The following is a 13,566-nucleotide window of genomic DNA, read 5'->3' on the forward strand; positions in this document are numbered from 1 at the left end:
CGAGGAGCCCCAGAGCCGACGAGCGAGTGGACCTGCATACCGGATTATTCTACCGACGACAGCCCGCCTTCCCAGGCACGGATTATGCTTTGTATACAGTGATTATTCTATGGATAAAGACCAACACTGCCGTGTGTTGGAAACCCCCCCCCCGGAGAGGACGACAGGTGAGGAGACGCTCTACACGACGAGGTCGCTTCACGTCTCTCCATCGTGGACCGGAGGAAGCCGGCCCACAGAGAGTCCAACTGCTTTCATCTGTGGATCGAGGATCGCTGAGGCACCGAGCCGCACAACCGTGGGTTCTCCCAGGATACCCTCGGCCAGACGGATACAGCCAGACTCTACCCCCCCCCCCCCCCTTCTCCAGTTGTCTTACAAGCGACCGGAATCCCCCCCTAGTGTATCCAGTTCTATAATCATTAAAGTATCATTGCTATTATTCCTTAAATATTCCAGGTTGTATATTTACCGCCTGCGCCACCAGAGATTGGACGTTCTCTATTGATATACCAACGAATACTCATTTGCCATAAAAGTGCATCCTATTTCAAATCATAAATGTAATTAAGTGATTGCTCTACATACCTTTTGCTATGTATTAATTATTATTAAACGCAGACTTTCGACTTGGTACATTTGTGTTGGATCGTTTCATCTACGTGGGAGTGTTTACCATAATTATTTATGCCTAGTACTGGGTGGCCAGAGTCTAAAGTACAAGAGGTAGTGGTAGTAAGTATCATATCTAACAATACAGTCAGGGAATTGTACCCCTCAGTTACATACATAGTGTTATTGTTCGTTGAGCATCCTGATGGCCTGGGGATAGAAGCTTCTTCTGAGTCTCTCTGTGCTTGCCATGAGACTCCTGTATCGCTTGCCTGACCGCAGCAGTTCAAAGAGGCAGTTGTTCGGGTGGCTCGAGTCTTTGATAATTCTCTTAGCCTTGCCCATGCACCGCTTGTTGTAAATGCCCTGGAGAGTGGGAAGCCCCCCTCCAATTGTGCGTTCGGCTGAGCGGGCCACTCTCTGTAGTCTGCTACGGTCTTGTGCGGTGCTACTCCCAAACCAGGAGGTGATATTGCCAGTCAGTATGCTCTCTATTGTGCATGAGTAGAAGTTCTTAAGGATCTTCTGACTGACTTGGAACTTCCTTACACCGGTTCCTGACAGGGAGCGAGCGAGCGAACTGGAGACGAAATCGCGCGCGACACTGTCCTGATATGAGGCGGCGCGTGTCCGAGTGTGTCTGTGTGTGTGTGTGTGTTACCTGGAAGCACACGTGGGGGGGGGCTGCGATTCTTGACCAATAAAAACGTTTTTAGGGGCGGGACTCGGCCGCGTAATCGCTCAACTAGAGACACAGCGAGCGAATATTTGAGGAGGGAGCGACATCGCCGCTCAGTCCGCTGTCGCTCGCGGTAGGTCAGGATAGTCTGATTGAAACGAATACATTTTAATCATTTTCGCAATCACGCTCGCTCGCGTCGCTCCCTGTCAGGAAGGGGTGTTAGGCGTCTGAGGAAGTAGAGGCGTTGCCGTGCCTTCTTCACAACACTGTCAATGTGTGAGGTCCATGTCAAGTCCTCGGATATGTGGACTCCGAGGTACTTAAAACTGTTCACTCTCTCAACCGGTGCCCCGTCGATGCTGAGGGGGCTGTAGTCCCTGACCCCCGACCTCCTAAAGTCCACAATCATCTCCTTTGTTTAGCTGACGTTCAGGGAGAGGCTGTTCTCTTGACACCATCCCGCTAGAACCTTGACCTCCTCCAGGTAGGCCCTCTCGTCGTTTGCAGAGATCAGGCCCACCACTACTGTGTCACCAGCCAATTTGATGATTGTGTTGTTGTTCCGCTGTGCCACGCAGTCATGTGTGTACAGGGAGTAGAGGAGGGGGCTCAGAACACAGCCCTGGGGGGCCCCTATGTTGAGGGTGATGGATGAGGAGGTGCAGTTGCCTGCTCTCACCACCTGGGGTCTGCCCGTCAGGAAGTCCAGGACCCACTGGCAGAGGTCATAGTTCAAGCCCAGGTCCCTGAGCTTGGCTATGAGTATGGAGGGGACTATGGTATTGAATGCCGAGCTGTAGTCGATGAATAGCATTCTCACATAGTTCCCCTTCCTCTTGTCCAGGTGTGATGCTGCTGTGTGCAGCACATGGGCTATGGCGTCCTCCGTGGACCTGTTGGGGCGGTATGCAAATTGCAGGGGGTCCAGGTTGATGGGGAGGGAGGAGCAGATGTAGCCCTTTACTAGCTTCTCAAAGCACTTCATGGCTATGGAGGTGAGAGCTACAGGGCGGTAGTCGTTGAGGCAAGCGGGCGTAGATTTTTTGGGTACAGGGATAAGGACTTCTTCAGACAGGTGGGGATGACAGCCTGTTCCAAGGACAGGTTAAATATGTCAGTGAATACCGGGGCCAGTTGGTCGGCACAGACTTTTAGGACGCGGCCGGGGATACTGTCCGGTTCCTGCTGCCTTCCTGATATTCACTTTCTTGAAGTGAAACAGTGAAAAAAGCTAAGAAATCGGATGGGGCTGGGACATTTGGGACGAATAAAAATGTAAGATGAAAATCTCCCCAGCCTGTGGGAGGCAGTGGAGGTGTGAAATCTGGCCCGGTCCAGAACAATAGGAGTCACAGAATCAGTTTGGAGTGGAGTGGTGGAGGAGTGGTGGAGGAGTGGTGGAGGAGCGGTGGAGGAGTGGTAGAGGAGCGGTGGAGGAGCGGTAGAGGCTTGATTTTTCAGGGCTGTATCTGTAGCATGAAATGTAATGTAGTCGGGCTCTACTGATTACAGCACATATAACCAGGTGGCCACGGAATGGTGCCCCTGTGCCCCTGTGCCCCTGTGCCCCTGTGCCCCATCCCATCGCAAACCATCACCACCAGCCAGAGCCATCTATCTTTAACACATTGAGTGCCACGGACGCATTTTGTCGTTAGTTCATGCCGACCGCTGAGTGCCCCCGACGCTATATAGCGTTTGTTTGGCTTTTTTTTATTTATTGGCGATTTGAATTCATATTTCATCAATCGAGCCTCGGGTTAGTGCTGCAGAGTCTCTCTGAGCTCAATTGGGAAGATACCGCCCCCTATCCTCTCTCCCTGTGTAACTGCACCCCATTACTTTACACTGATGCAGGGGGGGTTGGCCAGTTTCCTCATTTTACTTTTCCGTCAAGCCAACTGAAGGATCGATTGTGCTCGCCGGCCCGGAAAACGTGTGGATTATGTATTTACAGTACCAACACTGTAATCAATAAGCGTGATCGATATTTGGAATGGCGATCAGGAATTGGAATAATCTTTTTGGATAACATCTTATCTTAGGATAATCAGAGCTGTTTTCACCTATATCTCAGCGTGTGTGTGTGTGTGTGTGTGTGTGTGTGTGGGTGTGTGTGTATGTGTGTGTGTGTGTGTGTGTGTGTGTGTGTGTGTGTGTGTGTGTGTGTGTGTGTGTGTGTGTGTGTGTGGCTGTGATCGCTGATGAGGAAATGAGAGAATAGATTTTTCAGCCCGCCTCTATAGCGTGCATAAGTACACATATACTATCGATAATCTAGCGTTTATTTGAAAACGATTCATAAATAGGCTGAAAAATTACAAAGTTTTTGTGTAGAATATTCCAGTAAATGCCTTTTATCACGGAATCTATATATTTTCCTGAAAAACGAGGGCTTTTCAAAATGCTATCAAATTAAAATGAACCGATTAAAAAAACAATCCGTTTCGACAATGTTGACTGCAAACAAGTCATTGATAAGCGACAGGCAGATTAGACACATTAGCCATAATTTAAGACAGAGATTATGCGATCACAACGCTATCATTGAAGTGGGTCCTGGCATTTAACCATGTTTCCCATGTTAATGGCCGGCACTCAAACTGTTAAAGGCTCAGTCAGTGATCTAAATGTAATAGCACAAATGGATAGCCCCACCACCAAAAGTGATAAATGAGACATATTTTCATTCTCCATTTGATTGACTCTCGTTACAAAGATTAACTCTAGACATTGAGTTTTGTTTACATGAATCATTCATTTGATCTCACTCCGAGAGACTCATTCTCATTATATCATTATAGCACCAACCTCACACACTCCGAGAGAGAAGGATAGAGACAGAGAGCAGTCGGGAGGAATGGAACGATGTTGTTCTTAGAAGTTTCACTCAGTCAAATGACACTTGTCATGCAAGCGTGCTGTATTATTTATAGTTAACATTATGCACTTGCAAGCATTGTGTTGTGATGATAGTGGCAAGAGAGAGAGAGAGAGAGAGAGAGAGAGAGAGAGAGAGAGAGAGAGAGAGAGAGAGAGAGAGAGAGAGAGAGAGAGAGAGAGAGAGAGAGAGAGAGAGAGAGAGAGAGAGAGAGAGAGAGAGAGAGAGAGAGAGAGAGAGAGAGGAGAAATGCCTCGCTACTGTGTTTCCTGCTCAGCACTGACTTATGATCACAAATTATGAACAAAATAAAAACAAAACAGCATCCATGGTAACTGCAAAAAAAGCTATTCATTTAAACTCAGCATCTAATTGAGATGGGATTTTATTTGTCAAAACGTGTAGATATACCCGGCCAGTAAAAGGGACTCTTTGTTAAATTGAGATTCAGCAGTCCTACATTTTATGGTACTCCGCACTTACAGTATATGGTCCAAATTGAGTTATGCCGGTGCGATGGGCTGGCCCCCAGTAGTTGCTAGATGTAATGTCCAATAAGCTAATGTTGCCTGACAACAAATTTAATCCAAGCCGATAAAGCAGAGTCTTCCTCTAATATTGCTTTGTAACGACATTAAGTTCCAGGAAGAAAAAACGCAGCCCACTGTGAGGGTTAGAAAACCTCCAGACCGCTTAAAGGGTCAGTTCTGGATTTATTTCCTGCTCACTGGTGATGTTGTTGATCGGTAAAGGGGCCATTCTCCGCATGATCTATGCTGTTGCACAGACTCAGGTCTTGCAGACAATGGTCCTGTGTGGCACCGTTACTTTCCATTTTGTGACAGACTAGCTGGAACTGTACATGCATGCTTATGATTTTCTCACAGCTGACCATACTGCATCACTACCCGGTCACAAGCCTCACGCTCCACTATAAAACCCATCATAACACTGTACAATCGGACAATACAAATGATGGACAAGAAAACAATAAGAGCTCTTTAGCCATGCGCAGAGGAGTGGTCTGGTCTGGTCTTATTTTTACATTGTTATTTATTTATTATTTACATATTTGTGATCAATGTTATTTTCTCTTCATGTTTCGGGGATGCGGGGGAGGTGGGTGTCCTGGGATTGGAGGTGGGTGAGTGGGGGATCTTGTGTGGGGAGGGTGGTTGAGCTTGGGCAGTGAAGTTATTGACCAATTTCAATAAATATATTTATAAATAAATATATATATATATAAAAAACATAGATATATTTAATTGAACAACGATCAATAAAAGGTTACACTACATCTGAGGAGAAACAAAACATGTTCAGCATTGAAAGCTTCACAAGCTATTCAAACTTGAAGCTGATTTTAAATGTTTACATGGACAGGCTCCCTCTCCCCTTACTGACCTCATTAAGAGACACCAGCCCACCAGTAGAGCCAACACACGCCTTAACAGATGGCAACCGTCTCCCTGAACTACGTAAAAACCACATCTGGCGAGACAGCCCTCTCTGAGGAGCAACATGGTGGAACTGAATTGAAAATGTAACACCGTTTTTATGTTTTGAATAGAGGTATTAAATGATGGCTTAAAGAGACACAACATTGATCTCACACCTAACACCTCCATCTGTATTTTGTATTTGCATAATGTATTCTAGACTATCTAATTGTGGATGTATTTTATGTATCTACATCTGTATTTGTGTATAGGTTATGTTACTTTACTACATTATATCTATTCTATTCACATGCTTACCACATGTATCTATTGCTATGTCCGCCCATCACAATCACGCAAACTGTCTAACGCCTGTCCCGTCTCCCTGTGAGTGGACGTCCCGTGATGATGACCGGGAGGATGCGACCCTCTCTGCGCCACCCCCATGCCTCAAATAGATCCGCCATCAGCTCTATTTTTCAATCTTTCAAAATGTTCAGTTGCTATTGCATGCACTTATCTGTGTTTCATTACACATATGTGTGTAATGCTTACCAACTGTTTCGCCTGTTTTACTGCAACACTACTATCACCGACATCTAAGAAGGGAAATACCCCCTTGAACGGCCCTTCTAACGGCCCTCTCCTCCACATGGCCTGAGGTGCATTTTTTCCTATTGCTAGGTTTTAGTGAGTTTTTCCTTACCTTCACGTGGGGTATGTCTGGGAGTGTTGCATTAATTTATAAAAAAATTATTGGACTTTATGGTGTTTTTGTTTTGTTCTTGATTTATTGTGATGTTTCTTCTTGACTTGTTTAAAGAAGACGTGTCTGGCCCACACTACCTCTCATTGGCGAGGTGTAACGTGTGGGAGGCTCACACTACCCCCGCCATTTCCTGTCTCTGCTGTGCAGGCGTCCCCAACCGCCCTGTAGGAGTCACTGTCCACAACGTCCAGATTACCACCCATCGACTTCCACCCGCTAACTCTGCCAATTGAGTTAGTATGACGACTGGCCCAAGCCGGAGGCAACGCCGACAGCCGGAGTCGAACCCGGTGTCTCTTGCCTTTGGCGCCAGCGTTATTGACCATTTTAGCGATGTTTGCGGACCCATCGTGTGTGCTGTATTATAGCTATGGAGACAATAGGCTCATTTGACAGGCATGTTCAAACCAGTGAACTAACCAGTTCATTTCTACATACTGTAGTTTGTGCGCTATTCCATGCTTTCCAAAATAATCCAGTATTTTTTCATAGATTGCTAGATATGACGCGTTATATGCATTATGCCCAAATCGTTCGGGTTGCTCGCCTGAAACTCCAAATACTTCCAAATCAAAGGTATATACCATACACACATATGTGTCTTCACAAAATCATCAAGGGGGGGGGGGGGGGTCGTTTAAACTCGAAACATCGATCATTACCAAAAGCATGTTTTAGGTCCAGTAAAATACGACACTGTGATCGGTACAGAAGCATGTTTTAGGTTAAAGAAATACCAGCAGGTTACCTAAAATAGACCTTACCTCAGTCAGAAGGTACTCCAAAATGAATAAATCCTAGTCGTCCCATGGCGATCGCAAATACTCGTTTATATTGGGCAATGGGCATGGCTACCATACGGGAAACAAAAGGTCTGAGGCACCAAATCTTCCACTGATTGCTATGTCCTGATCCACTCCGAGGCGGAAGCAGCCGGAGGTAACTCGGTACTGGAAGACAACTGATATCCCCAGTTCAAAAGGTAGGCGATACTGCCACCTGGCGGGATTCGATCGTCATTGCAATTCCAACGTAGGCATCTGTGCCAGGGAGACCCAGGCAGCTCTGAGCGTGTGTTTAGAACGGGGATCAAAGGAAAAAGATCAAAGGAACAAAAAACGAGATATCTCGTTTTTCGAGCTCAAGCGTTGGTGACGAAACACGAGATTATTCGTTTTTGGCACCCAATGAGTTAAGGTGTACTTTCACGTTTCCATAAGGATTTTTACTATACCATCGTCAACAATATATATATACAAATCGTAAAATTTGGTATTTTTTATTCATAAATAAAGTTAATTGTTTTACTTACAGCAGTATTATAAAAATGTTGGGGTAAAACTGGATTCAAATATACCATTTTGAATGAAAAAGCACCATGATAATTGTATTACCAAAAAAAGCATCAAATATAGATGTGAAATCACACTGTATTTTACACTGGTAAAAAACAAATACCATGAAATATCCTTACACCGTCAGAGATAAGAAAAAATATTGCAAGGTATATCTTTTTACTCTAGTTAATTTTTGTATGGAATGTGGCAACATCGTGGCCATGCGGTACTCAAGACTGACCAGTATCTTGCAGAAGGACTTGTACTCCAGGTAGGTGAGGTGCTCGGCCAGCTCGCAGGGGTCCAGGTGGTCAAACAGCAGTGACATCTTCCTCTTCTTCGACATGGACGGCATGCGCTGGGTGACCTGCCGCTTCCATTGGTACGATGGCCTGGGAGGGACACACAGTACAGAGAGAAAAAGTAGCAAATACATTATTCAGCAAGCTGTATGGAATACAAACAGACAGTATGTCTTTTCATCTGAAGGGTTCTTCACAGACACAGTATGGCTTCTCATCTGAAGGGTTCTTAACAGGCCGTATGTCTTTTCATCTGAAGGGTTCTTCACAGACACAGTATGGCTTCTCATCTGAAGGGTTCTTAACAGACAGTATGGCTTCTCATCTGAAGGGTTCTTCACAGACACAGTATGGCTTCTCATCTGAAGGGTTCTTAACAGACAGTATGGCTTCTCATCTGAAGGGTTCTTAACAGGCCGTATGGCTTCTCATCTGAAGGGTTCTTAACAGGCAGTATGGCTTCTCATCTGAAGGGTTCTTAACAGGCAGTATGGCTTCTCATCTGAAGGGTTCTTCACAGACACAGTATGGCTTCTCATCTGAAGGGTTCTTCACAGACACAGTATGGCTTCTCATCTGAAGGGTTCTTCACAGACACAGTATGGCTTCTCATCTGAAGGGTTCTTAACAGGCCGTATGGCTTCTCATCTGAAGGGTTCTTCACAGACACAGTATGGCTTCTCATCTGAAGGGTTCTTAACAGACAGTATGGCTTCTCATCTGAAGGGTTCTTAACAGGCAGTATGGCTTCTCATCTGAAGGGTTCTTAACAGGCCGCATGGCTTCTCATCTGAAGGGTTCTTAACAGACAGTATGGCTTCTCATCTGAAGGGTTCTTAACAGACAGTATGGCTTCTCATCCGAAATCCTCTTAACAGACAGTATGGCTTCTCATCTGAAGGGTTCTTAACATTCCTCAGTCCACTATGGCCCAGCAGTAGCCTACTCTGGTTTCTTGAGAAAGGAACAGATGTGTGGCTTCAGAAAGTCTTTATGGAGCCCGAGGGAGATCAGCGTCAATAAGAAAATGTTGTTCTTTTATGGAAATAAGAGTCAGAAGTCAGTGACCTCTCTGAGGACTGTCATGCAAGACACACACACACGCACGCGCAAGTGTGTGTGTGTGTGTGTGTGTGTGTGTGTGTGTGTGTGTGTGTGCATGCGCGTGACACACACACACAGTAACCCCTAGAGAGGTCACTGGCTAGGGGAAAAAGGGACACACACACACATGCACCAAGCCTCACCACAAGTAACCCTACAGATCTATTGCCAGACACACACACAAATGTTTAATCAATAGCTGTCATACATCGACTTGTAATTGCTTTCTCTGATGTGATATTGCATATGAGCTGTATTAGTTTTTTTTGACTGTGTGTTGGTGATTGATTTTATTGGATGTTTTAAATTGATTGTGTGTGTTTTGTCATTTCAAATGCCATGAGAGAGAGGGGGGAGGGGGGGGGGGAGAGATTGAGACCGGGGGGTGGGCTGTCCAGCAAGATGACAGCTGAGGGGGAGAAGACACTGTGCATCGTTGTAGATGAATCTTTGTAGTCTAATGGTTGTAGACCAGCGGTTCTCAAACGTTGCGACCCAAAGTGTGTGGGGGGGGGGGGTTGTGATGCTGACAAGGGTTGTGATGGGCTGGAAGGTGTCATTTTCAGGAGCTCAACTGGCTACCAGTTGAGGCCAGAGTAGCCCATCTCAGGCTCAACATTGTGCAGAAAATAATCAATCACAGAGCCCCCAAATATTTTAGCAACTATTTTCCTAGTGTTAGGGAATCTCACAGCCACAGAACCAGATCTATCTTAGCAAACCTGTATCCTCCAAGGTGTAGAACAAAGATGGGACAGTGCTCATTTGCTCACACAGGAGCACAGGAGTGGAATGAGTTGCCTATGACCATCAAACAGGGCTTGAACCTGTATAGTTTCAAGGTGAACGTTAGGAAGTGGCTCCTAGAAAGCATCCCAGAGTAGGAGGGAGGCTTCCTGTTTTAGTGTATGAGATCTGTACATTTTGCACATCATTTTATTAATAATGTTGTATTTAACTTTTTAATTACATTTTTAGCACTAAATAAGTCTGACTTTTGTGTTATCCTTGATGATTTTAGGATGCATGACTTGTTGTAACATGTACTGTATTTTAATTATCAAATAAACTAAACTAAACTAAATACCTTATGCCATGTTAAATACACAGAATTGTATTTAGAGAAGGAAAGTCTCCCGCTATCCCTGTAAGAAAGCAGTCACGTAGATACTGCAGTCAAACAGTATCCCCAGCTCAGACAAGCTTGCTGACTACTGTTTGGGGAGTAGTTGACGATTACTAAAATGCATCATTGTGAACGCCCGACAGTCGGGTCGTATAAATCACTTGATTATCACCGCAGTCCCTCCTTTCTCTCTACTCTCTACTCACACGCTGTCGATGTCTATCAGCTGGCTCTGGCTCTCGTTGCCCTCCGTGGTCAGCAGGTCCTTCAGGTCATTGATCTGCTCTGCCAACTCCGGGTTCAGGGTGAACTCGGCTGGGTACTCCGAGATCCAGTACCTGGGAATTACACCAAAAACTCTGCACTTGAGGGCGAACGCCAAAATAATGTCCAAACATAATTAGATTTTTGTGCCCTTCGGTGCATGGGTTTTTAGGTTGTCAATCAAAGGTTGATTGCATCACAGACCAAAGGTCTGTTTGCGTTCAGAAATGTGTCAATGCTCTTTCTGTGGATCTTTAATAGGGGCACTTCACCAAAAAACAATGCTGAGTTGTTATTATTATTATCATCTCACACACATCCAAAAACTGTTTTGCACACAGTAAATTCGTTTGGCTACCAGTGATGTCATCGGGGACATTGATTCCTGGTGTTGTGTTAATTACAGATCTGTGAAATTATGTAGATAAAAAAATAGCAATACCAGTTGTTGAATAGGGACTGCTACCTACCTCATTTCACTGAGCTGTAATTAACACAACACAATGATTAAATTACCCTGATGACATCACTGATGGCCATATTCCAAACTAATTTACTCTCAATAACTGTCAAACTAAATTAATCATGCAAAACTATTTCGAGTTTTGGGATGAGTGTGAGATTATGTGCAAAATAAATCAGCATTGTTTTTCACGAAGTGCCCCTTTAAGATTTAGCTTAATGCTATAGCTTAGAGCTGTATTTGTTGCTCAATGACAAGTGTTCTTGACTGTGGTAAATACCTGTAGTGTGTAAGAAAAAAAACGAACAAACAAAGAAATACTATAGTTTTGTTAAACTTTATATGTGGAATGAAGAAGTGACGTTAGAGAATAATAACCCTGAAGCCGTTTCAGTTGAACGGGACTTTGACATAACATAATTAATGTTAGCCTGAAATGCAACCTATTTGAATCCCAAGGCTGTTGTAGTCATCTAGCAGGCTGTCATTTAGAATTAACGAGGGTTGTGTTTTGTGCGTCGCAAATCTTAAAAGGATAGTTTGGACTTTTTGACATTATGTGGTATGAAATACTTGCCAATGGTGTAATAGATGCTTAAGCAGTAGCTTATGCTGGTTATCTTAGCTGGTAGTAGAGTCAAGAGCCTGACGCATTTCCTACGCTGACATGATGTCTTGGAACTAGCTCCGGTGCGTAGTAACTGCGTACACACTGGGGCTGTTTCAGAAGAATCAAGCAAACAACAGAAATGCTCCAGGGCCGCTGTTTTCTGTTGTAGATCGTTAAGTCTTCTGTCTGCAATGTTTTAATGTCAATATATCCAAACTATCCCTTTCATATTTAGAATCACGGCACAAAACACAACCCTCATAATTTTAAATGACTGCTAGATGAGTAAAACCACCTTGGGATTCAAATGGCTTGGAACCCAAAAAGCTTTGGGGAAAAGATGTGTAGAATCCCGTTCAACTGAGACTGTTTCTGGGTCCACTCCCATGTACTCACCAACACTCTCTGTAGGAGAAAAGATTTTCTTACTTAACGAGGTGACAGATTCTGGTCCTGAGTTCTGCCGTGCAGCTCTCCTCTTGGGATCTGATCAGGCGTCAAGGTTCCATCTTCTCTCTAACCCACACCCTTCTCTCAGCAACACACTACAGCGCCTCAACTTTCACATTTAAGATTTAAACATTTTTGCGTGTCTAAAATAAATGTTGTTGTTTACATGTTGTGTGCATGTATCCCCTCCCCTACTCCCCATTTCCCCCATGTGGAATGCAGCAATTTTTGAGTAAAAAAAGAAAAGAAAAATTAATACTTGTGATATTTCTTAATAATACTGTGTCATTTTAAAGTAAACAGAAATTAGTTTTGAAGATACAGCCAATAGTATCTGTAGCTGAAGATATAGCGAGCAGAGCTGGCGAGGACAGAAATAAAAAATCTTCAACCTGAAGACCAGCTGATTCTTAAAACTTGGAACGAGCTTCCTGTGACATACCACACAATGCAGCGTGAGTATTGCCGTATTGACCATGTTTGGCTCTACATATGCATGTGGGCAGTCATTCTCACATATGAGGAACATTAATACCAACCTACGCTCACGTTTAACTGATGGAAGCCTCAACGCCTGCATGAAGCTCAACCTCACCACGTATGAACCAGATTACAAGGCCATCAGCAAAACCATGCAGCACCAGAAGTCGCATTAAAAGTAAGACATATTTAATTTATTATACGTTAAAATACTATATGGCTCTCAATGAAATATATTTAGAAATATTTGGCTTTTATGGCTCTCCCAGTCAAAAAGGTTCCTGACCCCTGGTCTAGTCCATAGTCCATCAGCACCAGCAGCTTTAAAGGCCCACGTAAAAATGTAAAAAAAGAAAATGAAAAAAGAAGGGCACCTTTGATTTTTGTATCCAGACAAGAATTGGAACCCACATGTCAAAAAAGACTGGTCTGGTCCTTTAAGAAGAATGAATTGGAACCCACATGTCAAAAAAGACTGGTCTGGTCCTTTAAGAAGAATGAATTGGAACCCACATGTCAAAAAAGACTGGTCTGGTCCTTTAAGAAGAATGAATTGGAACCCACATGTCAAAAATGACTGGTCTGGTCCTTTAAGAAGAATGAATTGGAACCCACATGTCAAAAATGACTGGTCTGGTCCTCTAACCTCTTCCGCCCGTGCGGCCCGTCGGCGGGCCGCAAATGACATCATGCCATAAATCAATATCTCCAGACTGTTCTACAAAAGTATCGTTTTTATTTTCAAACGTATTCAAGTATAAACATCATAACCATGTCACAACAGCATTTATAATGTATATTATCATCAATACGTTAGTTTAGCAATAGGTTAAAGTGTTATTAGATAGATTTTACTTGGGCGGCTGAGTGGCGCAGTGGGCAAGGCACTCGCCACTAACGCAGGAGATGCTGGTATCGAGCCCAGCTCTCGCCGTCGCTACCGGCTTGGCCGGCCGTCATACTAACCCATATTGTTGTCGTGTGTTATCCATCTCAGTATCTTGGATTCTTTTTCTAGCTTGTATTTCTTTACTATTGTGTTACATA

At 44.2% G+C, this 13,566-nt stretch overlaps 1 protein-coding gene across 2 annotated transcripts in view; it reads right to left on the reverse strand.

Moving 5' to 3' along the window:
* The window catches only part of LOC311230975 (RAS guanyl-releasing protein 2-like), a 309,227-nt gene that overhangs the window by 98,642 nt on the left and 197,019 nt on the right, over positions 1 to 13,566 (reverse strand). For both annotated transcript variants that reach the window (XM_084317429.1, XM_084317430.1), the window contains 3 exons: positions 12,019 to 12,073; positions 10,459 to 10,590; positions 7,962 to 8,112 (listed from right to left, as the gene is read on the reverse strand). In XM_084317429.1, the coding sequence (XP_084173555.1) occupies positions 7,962 to 8,112; positions 10,459 to 10,590; positions 12,019 to 12,073 (338 nt within the window). The remainder of the gene's footprint in view (positions 1 to 7,961; positions 8,113 to 10,458; positions 10,591 to 12,018; positions 12,074 to 13,566) is intronic.

This window comes from Notolepis coatsorum, assembly GCF_963971535.1.
Source record: "Notolepis coatsorum genome assembly, chromosome: 1".
NCBI classification, from domain to species: Eukaryota; Metazoa; Chordata; class Actinopteri; order Aulopiformes; family Paralepididae; genus Notolepis; species Notolepis coatsorum.